This window comes from Dendronephthya gigantea, unplaced genomic scaffold (genome assembly GCF_004324835.1).
Source record: "Dendronephthya gigantea isolate DGI-Jeju-01 unplaced genomic scaffold, DenGig_1.0 000351F, whole genome shotgun sequence".
Lineage (NCBI taxonomy): Eukaryota > Metazoa > Cnidaria > Anthozoa > Malacalcyonacea > Nephtheidae > Dendronephthya > Dendronephthya gigantea.
The window spans coordinates 36,209-47,737 of NW_021163361.1; the positions used below are offsets into that span (position 1 = coordinate 36,209).

The 11,529-nt window shown below is 36.2% G+C and overlaps 1 protein-coding gene across 4 annotated transcripts; it reads right to left on the reverse strand.

The window, feature by feature from the left end:
- Positions 1–258: 258 nt before the first annotated feature.
- LOC114542444 lies at positions 259–6,283 on the reverse strand. 4 transcript variants are annotated; one of them, XM_028561991.1, is made up of 16 exons: positions 5,886–6,283; positions 5,275–5,707; positions 4,855–4,963; positions 3,922–4,136; positions 3,739–3,785; positions 3,539–3,620; positions 3,257–3,424; positions 3,010–3,146; positions 2,815–2,926; positions 2,518–2,601; positions 2,223–2,403; positions 1,998–2,087; positions 1,602–1,878; positions 1,379–1,447; positions 1,119–1,306; positions 259–927 (listed from the first exon to the last, which is right to left on the reverse strand). In XM_028561991.1, the coding sequence occupies exons 2-16, from the start codon at positions 5,608–5,610 to the stop codon at positions 323–325; spliced, it is 2,700 nt and encodes an 899-aa protein (XP_028417792.1). In that variant the 5' UTR covers positions 5,611–5,707; positions 5,886–6,283; the 3' UTR covers positions 259–322. The 4 variants fall into 4 exon arrangements, with proteins under 4 accessions (XP_028417792.1, XP_028417791.1, XP_028417790.1 ...); XM_028561990.1 differs by having other exon boundaries at positions 1,602–1,695; positions 1,819–1,878; positions 5,275–6,283; XM_028561989.1 differs by having other exon boundaries at positions 5,329–6,283.
- Positions 6,284–11,529: the final 5,246 nt, after the last annotated feature.

Below are 11,529 nucleotides of genomic sequence, written 5' to 3' on the forward strand. Positions count from 1 at the left end.
TGCTATTATAAAAACTAATGAGATTAGAGTGACGCACCAATCCTGTTGGTATAACAAATCTTGAGATTGGAATTACATGCCAATCCTGCTATTATAAGAACTAATGAGATTAGAATTACGTAATCTCTGTAGTTGTTATAATAGCAGGATTGGCATGTAATTCCAATCTCAGGAATTGTTTTACTAACTGGATTGGTACGTGATTCTTTGCGTGTAATTTGAAACCTGAAGATTTTTTAAAGGATTAAAACATTTATTAATTACACAATACACAACTTTTGAAGACTAATTAACTTTGGACATAGCTATTTACTTAAAGTGGCTATTCGTTTTCGGAATCATCATCTGTTGTCGTTTCATCTGGGCAACTGTCACTGGACTCATTGTAATTTTCTATTGAGCAACTGTCATTTGGGAAGGAAGAAACAAATTCCAGAGTTGGTAGGTTGACATAGGTCTTCAGAGAAGCATGCATTTCGAGAAGCCGACGTTGTAGAATTTTCTGCGTTGATTTTAATAACGAAATGGAACCAGTTGTGTAGGATGTAGCATTGCTGTCAGTTAGAAGTTGCTCAATTTGCGTGGCCAAATGACTCTCCTCACTTTGAAAATAGATGAACACTCTATTCATTTCCAGCTCCACAAGTTGAATTTCCTCCTTGCTCCGGTGCAAGAGATGGAGCATGTCAATCGCTTGACGTCGAACAGAACAAGGTATTCGATCAGCAGCAACTCTCTCATCCTCCACAGCACCGAGCAAACCTTCAACCTCAAGTCTTAAATCACTAACTTGCAGTTCTTTGATATTATGCCTGTTTTCTACCGATAGGCAATCACGGAAAGAATTATGTTGAATTACCATTTCTTTTAGTTTTTTGTCGGATTTTTTCACTTGCTTAGCAAGTTTCTTTGACAAAGCATGACCATCTAAAACCAAAATATACTTAAATTAAAAAATCTTTTGTGGTCACGTTTAAGGTTTTCAACTATTGTTTTCGTTTGACCAAACAATATTGGTTCCTCTCTTACACATGCCTAGTCTTGTTTTAACTCTTCCTGTTTCTCAACTCAACTGTTTGGACAGTAATAATAATTAGGTTTTCTCCCCTGAATATTACCAGAATACTTCTCTTTAATTTTCAGCAGAAAGAGGCGTTCTTGAGACACCGGCTTCATTTTTTCAAGGAGCTGCTTGCATTTCAAAATAACTTGCATTTGAAACACATTTTGGTATTGTTCGTTGTTACGGGTCCATCGAACGGTAACTGCATGTGACCTTTCGATAGCATCAAGCTCCTTATCGAGTCTGAAACATTATGAAGGAATTTCCAATGAATAGGACAGTTTAAAAAATTTTTAACTTCTCGTTTTCTTCTACCTGGAAATTCGTTTTACAACATCTGTCATCACTTCATCTTCGGTAGATCCCTCTTCACATAAATTATCTCTAAACGATGTTAAAAGAGTAAGGTATTTAAGTCTATTTAAGGCCATGTTTTCACTCCATTCACAATTCATAAACTGCAAGCAATGTATATAGCGTGTATTTATTTAAAATTTCCCTGTTATTTAACACTTTTAAAAAAGGTTAAAAAGTATACCTTAGCGTGTAATAAGTTTTTAACTTATCCACGTAAATGGATTCCCACGTTTGACTTTCTGCTGTGATGGTTTCTCCGAGCTCTTCTCGTGTACCTAGAATGAAAATCATTATTTTAGTTGTATTTTGTTGTACATATTTCTCATTCCTAAATATAACAAATCCGATATTTAAAGTGTGAAGGCGCAAAACAATTAGGTATGTATATCCTTCCCCACCACATAAACGTTGACGTTCAGTTTCGGCCAGTTGCTGTATAAGCGACTCTGTTAACTCGACTGGAAAATGAAGACAAAGTGTAATAATTAGCCTTTGGAATCAACCTCAATACAGGGTGATCTATGCACCTTACTATACAGAATACCTCGAATGCCAATAATACATGCAGTACATGTACCTGGCGAGTTTTTTGACAGCTGAGAAAGACTTTTGCTGCTGGCCTCGATACAATCAGTTGCTCTCTTCCAATTTTTAATTAATTTTGAAACTAATAAAAAAAGTTTAATCAGCCCTAAAGACATTTATACATGTGAATTACATGCATGTGCGTAGGTAAGAAAACCGGGCGTATATAGATTCCATCACAGCAGCCTAACTCGTTTCATGATACATTACTTCTTACCCAATGTGTCTTTACATTGTCGGGAATAATGAAGAATAGCATCACTCAAGACATCTATTCTATGTGATGGCCGCATTTCCTTTGTCATCTTGCCAAATCGACGAAGATATGACCACAAACGCTCAAGTTGTTCTCCATCTGTTAACCCAAAACCATCAACACGTCTTGGGCTATACTGAAGCTACAGATAAGCAACGATGAGAAGTTGAGCTAAATGACATGTATAAAAAGATACCGACCTACCCTGTTCCATTTAAGATATACATAGTTTCGGGCTGGTACAGTATGTATATACCTGGCAAGAGCCTTTGTGGCCATAAATATGAAATGCAGGTACGGCCAGTGTTATGCTTTCAAGCAAATTTTCTTGTCCAGATGCCTATAATTGAGAGCATAAAATAAAAAATATGTATAAAGCATAAAAATAAAGCATAACATTAGTTGTTATTCAGGTTATCTAAAAAATGTACCCAAATTCGAGTTAACATTAATTTGGGACATTTTTTCTCACTTTCTCCAACAATTTGAAAATTTGAATGGCTGGCATACGTTTTTAATTTAAGACGCTAGTAGCAAACCAAAACTGACATACTTGCAAATGTCTTTTGAGCAAACAAGCAATGTCGTACATAATTTTCATTTCTATATTTCTCCCGTCGTTGTCATTGGCTATCTTTTTAATAAGCCATACTGCATACCCAATTCTGAAATTTCGATGGAAAGCATTATCATACTAAAATATTACTCTCATTATATACATATATAGCATGTCAAAATACATACATACCTTTCTCCATGCTTTAAGCTGAGAAATTGCTTGGGAAAACCGTGTCTGCAGGCACTCCCAAACACTGCAGTTTCATCTAGTGCTTTAAATTGACTCGCCGATCGTAAAACATCACCAGCTTTGAAATCACTACAATCCTATAACCAATCATGTCAGATGCACTCTTATTTTTCTCAAAACAATGCGCGAGTTTTGAAGAGCTAATTATATATGTCTCTGGCAATTAATAACAGGTGCTAACATTAACCTTCTGAGACGACTGTTTTCTCGGATAGTTTTCAATATAATGGTCCACCTCTTTTTGGTTGTTGAATATATTTTCACGATGCAACGGTTCCCTTACACTGCATCCTGCACTTTTTTTCCGAGGTAGACCAAAAAGGGCATCGAAAGACTCAATCAGTACACCATTGTCCTGCGTTGAATATGGTTTAAAAATGTAAATATACATCTTTTTCCTTTTAGACATGATAATATAAGCCTCTGCTGAAAAATTAAATTTAAATATAACTATGCATAAATCAATTACCCTAGGGCAAGCAGGACAAACGTTGCCATAATCCAGTTCTGGACAAGTAAATTGTAGAGTTCGCAGTCTGTGCTTGAAGAATCTACAGTATGTACCAATGTAAACTATTCATTCTCAACCTTTAGCATTTACTTTTAATCAAAACATGCAGTGAGATAGCTGAACACTGGGTTTGGTAATAGTTTGGTCATTTTATTTACCTGTACTCTTCAAAACAATCAATGATTAACGGATAAATCTTTTTCCTCTAAATAAACAAGTATTGATACATTAAAGCAACAATACCAATGGACAAATTATTCTCCAATTATCTCTATAAACAACACTGTTTAATTTAATCAGGATGACCTGTCAGACCACTGGATAAAGATACTTTTACTTACAATTACATATGGAGGTAGTTTGAAATGCAATGCTTTGCAAAAGTCATGTAAGGAAACCTGACATTCCAAAAGCATAGCTTCCATCCAGTCAAATAGGCGAAAGTCAAATGCATACAATGGTTGCTTGCAGCTTGTAGGCCAAAGTCTCAATCTTGTTAATGTGACAGAAAATGGCTCACATTTGCATGACACTATACCAACATGATGGGGAATCCCTGAATAAGATTCATGTATACTTGAAATAACATCATGTACATTGACTATTAATTTATCATTAACCTCTGATGCTCATGCAGTTATATTAACGTATCTATGTATGTATTCTAAGCTTTATTCCATTGTTGATGAATAACAGTATGTATAAATTATTCCATTAAAAGGCTGTGAATAAAAAATATTGTGATACTATTGGAAAATTAAATCATGCCACCTTACTAGCACTTACTGAGCATTCTAGAAGAGGGCATACTCATGGGTTGACTAGCTAAGCTTAATACATGGGTAATACAGTTGATGACACAGTATTATTATGATGGGTTTAGCAGGTTAATAGTCTAATGTGATAATGCTGTTTTGCCCCTCTTGGGGATCATCAGCACCGTGTAGCCAACATCCCATAGCACAACCATATGAGTAGCATAATTGCTAATTTCCCTATTAGTAACACCTCGTTAAAGAGTTTTGAGGGATGAGGCAACTTTGTACAGCTACTTATGTTTAAGGCACCAATATTAAAAAGGTGTAATGTGCAATCTGTATGTTTGTAGTGTATTCTCATGTCTTATTGTTATTTATCTGGAAGTCTGGAACAAGTAAAAATATTTTACAGCAAGCCAGATTGATTGTCCAATTGTTTACACATTCATGCAGTGATTAAATTATTAGCAGAAAAATACACATAGCACATTCACATTTAAAATATGTAGTACTCACCATTTTCACTTATAACAGTAATTGATTTTGTTTCCAATGTTTGGCATGCATGCATTGGGCGAGGATTTAACCTTGTGCCAATAATCTGACTTGGTTGAAACATTCTATCCTGTTAAGTAAATTGTTTAAGTTTATATATCTTACACATCATAAATAATCTATATTTTGGAACAAGAGAATGCAGTTGCATGCTGTGTGTGTACATGCCTGTGGTCTAATAGAATAAGGGCATTGAAAAAAATTTCAATAAATTTACCCACAGTAGATTAAATCTAATTAACAGATTGAAACTTTGCATTCCTTTAAATGATTTTGGCCAAATGTTTGATAAATCATGGTGAACATTATATCCATGGACATTGCATAAGATATTACTTGCAAAGTGTGAAATAGAAACTGCAACCAACTCTAACAACTTGCCTTCCACTCCTCTACTACATGATACACATTCTTGTTAGCGTGTTCTGCACTCACACATTGTTCACAATAGTACACACCAGCTCCACACTGAAGGCAACGGAAATTTGCTTCTGATGTTGCACATTTGCTGCAAAGTTGACCATCCGGAATCCACTCTAACTCAACGACTGCCCGTAACATTGCATCACGGATATCTTCCCAGCCTTGCGCGGCTCGCTGCTGTTTTTTTCGGTACTGGGTGACTTCGTCTTCGCCCTGATCATCATCGCTCTCTTCTTCATCATCACCCTCATGTCCATCATTCATTGCAAATGTTTCTCGGTTCTCCGTGTCCATTCTAAATGTTTCCTCGTCATCTCCGACCTGACGCCTTTGATTAGAGTCCACAATTTCTGGCGCTGTGAGGGTAACTTTTCTTCTCTGAACGGATGACCTACCGAAGGAGACAATTTCTATCGCCGGTAAAGTTCGCTTCAAATTACGCCGTCTTTTCATAACGTGACCTTATATACTTATTGTTACTAAGAAAAAGTATCAAATTGAAATTTGATAAAGTATAAGATCGTTTGTTAAGACTGCTATTCCTCTTGTTTTTGTACATGCACTAATACCTTCAGGCTTCACTCCTTTGCAGCCGCCATGTTTGTTGGTGGTGGTTTCAAGTAGAAGGACTGGGACGATTGGATGCCAGATTGGACGCGCGAGATTGGCCGGGATTAGTCACCTGCCTACTATAACAACCGCCGCCTGAAACTAATCTCATAGCTATTATAATAGATACATTCTGGCGAAACGGGTGACACGTGATATAACTAGCAACTTACCTGTGCGCAGGTTCCCGATTAGGGTGATATGGCCCGCAGCTAGCGACGCTGGGGGTCGACCCGAGAGTAAAATAAAAAAAAAAACCAAGCCGAAACTATAGATCGCTGTCGCTACGCGACGCGATCAATAATATAGTGCCTTTATCTATTTCACTTTCCAATCTGACACTGGGATAGTCCGGATGTTTTGCAAAATAAAAGCAGCTTTCTTTCTTCATGTACAGGTCCCTCTGTTCTCCAATGTACGTCACTTCCGGTGAAAAAGCCACGAAAAAAAGCCAACTTTGAGGCCAAAATGAACGAATGCGTCATCGAAGAAAGAATGCGTCAACAGCGCGCCATAATTAAGCGCTCGACCGCATCTGAAGCTTTACCTCGAAAGGTCGCAGAGAGTGTAACAAACGAAAACTGCTCACCGAGAAACATTCTGCGAAATGGTGCAACATTGCTAAAGAAGCAAGAGATCTTAGCCTACAGAAACAAACATATATTACGCAGGTATATGAATTTACTATGCTATAATTGCAACTATTTAAGCATATCTAAATACAGATCCAGATTGGTACTGATGGTTGAATAGCTGATATTGGTTGAGCAGGTAATGATACTGTTTAGCAGATAAGGTTTTTGAACAATCTGGTGGGAGGTTTCAGTGTGCAATTATGGGCAAAATCCAGGCAATTATATATGGCATATCTTCACCACTTGGCGTAGCCAAGATTTAACTTCACAGTTGTGAAGTTAAAATACTTTTTAAGGGTCATAAGTAGCTTTCTTGTTTTTCAAAGCTTTTTTACGACAGTTGAAAAATTAGGTCACTATCCAGTGGATAAATTTATCCATGCACCTTTTGAACAACTGGCCCCAAGGCTGTAAACAGGATTTTTGCCAGGGGGGCACTGTGTGTGTTGAGGAACAGGTGCCCCCCATATAAGGCTTATGTCATCACTGATATGGTGCAAAAATACATGGTTTCTTCCAAAAATATATATAATACAGGTGCTCTATAATAGTGCTATTAGTTTTTATAAAGCTTTTGTAGATTTCAATGAATGTAGGTGACAAATGAAGAAATCCTATATTAGATGTCAACCATATTATAGTCCAAAAGGGTTGCTGGGGCAAACAAACGTCATGATCTGCTGCCAGCATTGTTTTATTTTTTTATTTGCGCTGATGCAAACGCCGTTCAGCAGCCTTCAAGAGTTTTACTAAACAGATTATTGCAATGGACATTTCTATAGGCATATCGTCGATGCCATTCTCTAAATTTTAAAATTCACAATGAAACATGTTGATATCCACATATTAACTCTAAGGGCCTAACTCTAAGGGCCTAACTCCACGGGCGCCTTTTCTCGGCGAAATGCGAAATATTTCGTCTGTTTCTTTTGAATTTCGACAGCTTGAATAAATTAATTATGCATCATTGCTCACAATTCAAAAGAAGCAGGAGAAATATTTCGCATTTCGCTTGAAAATTTAGCCCGTGGAATTAAGGCTTAAGACAAACAATTTATGCATACAATTTCAAAAATTACTTACCCTTTCATGATATGAAGAGAACACAAGTACATATCCACTACATTTTTAACATATTTCCCATTGCTGGAAGCCATCTTGTTCCAATCGCGTGTTCTAGTTCGAGTTGATAAACATAAAACAAATGATTCGCGCGGCCTTTGCTCTACAATGGAGATTACAAGAACATCATTTTCATACAATTGAAACTATGATTGTATATAAATCACAGAGGGTCTTTACTGTAGTACAGTATGTATTTTGTGATATCTGTAACACAAGAATATATAGAAAAAAATACAGGTTGTTTTCTTTCATATACACATAATACCCTTGTAAGAAAGCTCCATTTAAATGAGATTTATCGAACTAGGATGTGTGCGAATTTGTTAGTTTATAATATTCTACAACAATTTCAAAGATTTACTTGCCTTTTAAATTCTGATTTTCCTGTTGGACGGGATAGTGAAGCGAAGAACATTTGATGAGAATATTCGAAGTGTATACAGCAAACAACAGCTGAACATCACGTGTTTTATGTAGAACGAAGTTTGGCTGTGAATAGCCATTTATAAATCTTCAATCTCTTTACACCTAGGTTGAAAGAAAGCTCCATTTTAATGAGATTTATCGAACTAGGATATCATGGCAGTAAAACGCCATATTGCACGCCACTGGATTTAGATTTAGTATATTTGCGAATTTGTCAGTTTATATTATTCTACAACAATTTCAAAGATTTACTTGCCTTTTAAATTCTGATTTTCCTGTTGGACGGGATAGTGAAGCGAAGAAATACGATCAAGTGTATAGAGCAAACAGAACGAAGTTTGGCTGTGAATAGCCATTTATAAATCTTCAATCCCCTTTACACCTACGTTGAAAGAAAGCTCCATTTTAATAAGATTTATCGAACTAGGATATCATGGCCGTAAAACGCCATATTGCCACTGGATTTAAATTTACTATATTTGCGAATTTGTCAGTTTATCATATTCTACAACAGTTCCAAAGATTTACTTGCCTTTTCAATTCCGATTTTCCTTTTGGACGGGATAGTTGACCCATTCAAGAGAGATGTAAGAGTATTATTTAATTTTGACTTATCCGCCGTTTAAGCTAAACGGCCTTGATACAACCGGGCCCGGGACTATAAGTAAATGTGTGGAGCTGTATTATTATTATAAATGCAGACTGTCTTAGAGCGTTTTGAGATCGTTTAGATTGTTGTACGAGAGTTGTTTCATGAAATTGTTGTAAATTGAAAATAGAAGTAAAACCAGCGTGTGCAGGTTAATTTACTGAAGGAAGCTTGCGAAGAATTTAGTGAAAATATTTGACAAACTTTAAACAGTTTTCATTATTGGCTGAATACCAACTGTATATTTACGGTCTACACAAAGGTCTCGGAGATGTCAATTTCAAAACAAAAAGTCAATTTCGTTTAAACTATGTACTTACAGCACGGTTTTTACCCTGGGTGACACATTGGACGAGACGAGGCAGCTCGTCGTGAAGAGAAGCGTGGCGTTATAGAATTTCACGTCGTTGGGAACTGGCTGCGAGGACAGCTCTCTCAAAAGAATATTATGTGGTTGATTGGCTTGACAAAAAGTATTTTCATATCAACTGACGCGAATGCCGAAAAAATATATGACGAGATTGGTTTTGATCAGTAAGTGAACCAGTAAATTTTAGCTGCAAACTATTGGCACGGTCAAAATGGATGCGCTGTGCTTTAAATTGCTGTGCATCAAATTGGACGCAGGCACCAATTTTAGCCGTCCCGTGCTAATAAATTGACTACATCATTCTATAAAGAGCTTCTTGCTACTTTAGATGTTTTGGTTGTTGAATGTATGCAAATATCATCGTAGATAAATTGTACTGATAATTTGCTCACTTTAACTTAATCTAATGATCTGCCATCTGAGCCACTTTGTTTAGCAACGAACGAGACATTTTTACGGCACCCATGTATAAAAACTATCGCACAAGGTAAATTTCATTCAGTCTCGAACAACGGGTTTTCACTTGTGTTAAACATTACAGACATTAAAATAATCTCCGGTTTTCTTAAACACCGTTTAAAAAATTGAAATCTGGATTATAATCACGCATTCATAAATGGAAAAAATTGCGATTAGCTAGTATTTTTGTCAAATTGGCTTCTAATATCCGCTTGCATTAAAATATGTTTGCTAATTTGCATGCTAGCCCGGACTTATGATCTTATTCCTCTTCTTTCGGCGTTCTGTGAATATAAATTGTTTTTAAATGCAAGCGTAAATTGAATATACTAACCAAAGCCAAAGCGTAAATTGAATATGTTAACACATTGAATTTTTTTAACACACACTCGATCTTTTTAATTTTAAAATGTCGTCCAGTTTCGGTGACCATATTGCATGGTAGGCATGATATCTCTTGAAGAATGATTCGATTGGATTTTATAACTTATTGTATTACTTATATATAATAAATGTAATATTACACTAACTCCGGTAAACTCGAACCCCCGCGGTAACTCGACAATTTTCCTTTGCCCTGGGGTTCGAGTTAGCGAAGAAATTCTGTATTTTAAAAGCTCACTCAAATTTTATGAGTGGGAGTCATAACATTTCCATGGCGGTATTTCCACTCGAATAAGAGCTTAATTTTCAGTGTTTTTCGTTAAATCTTTGTATCAACTAAGAAATAACTTTCTCTTTGATCGGTGATGACAAGTAACACAGCCTACAGGCGATAGTGTGGATACGGAAGCTGAACTACTGATAATCGTTTGACATTTATCTGTTTTGAGAGCGTAATGTCCAAAATTTTTGTATTCGGTGTAATTAGACAGAAATTCTAGTTTCTACAGGGATCGTTTATGAAAAGTATGGGTTATGGTTGTCGCAGATAAACTACCTAGAAATTTTAGCAACATCTAGTCAAGAATTGTGTGACAGGCAGGAGATGATTGCATTTTCTCATTGCTTTTCTGCAGTTGTCAGCATTAAAATTGGATCTTGCCAGTCACGCAAAACCTTTGATATACGTCAGTTTATACAAGACCTTCGAGAGAAAAATGAGTGTACTTTCTGACGGTTTTGAAATACTATCTTTATTTGTGTTTAGAATCTTAATAATCACGACTGCCGTAGAACATTCTAAATCTACTGAATTAATTGAAACGTATAGATCGTGCATGATGTAACCCAACCACTGTCAGTTGTTAGACCATATATAGAATGCATATCTCTTGCTGTCCTGGTCCACCTAAAATAACGTGATATAGCTATGACGCCTGTCTATGGAGATTTATTTCATTCCAAACCGTTCACAATTGGTAAATTACGACCTTTTCCAAAACAGTAAATTGATTGCGGCTTGAAAACCTAAAATTTCTCATCAACACATAACAAACTTTAAATTCACTTCATAAAATTTGAATGATTTAGTCAGGATTTGAATTTTAAACGTTTTCCTCTTTTTTTCAGAAATCTTTGGTATGAAGGGAGTTGTATCGTCAGCTGAAGGATTACACACCAAACTACGTCAAGCTGCTCAACGGATTAATGGATTAACAAAAGAACGAAAACAGTTGATTAAAATGGGAAATAAGCTGAGAGCTGAATTGTTGAAATATAAAGGTATTTGAAGAATGTTTTGGTATATCTATTAAAATGGCATTAATATATAGACGTTAGTCGAAATAAATTACTGTAAGAATGAATTGAATACATTTTTCGTATAGTCATGACGCGTAGCTTCTGTTGCACATGTAGGGTAGTGACACGTGACCGGGCCCCAGAATACTGCGGCAAAACGTCTGGGCACACTCCGGTCGGTTATAAGCATATTGGGAAATTTTCAATTGGAATTGTTGAAACAAAACATGCATGTTCATTGATAAGATATAAGTTAA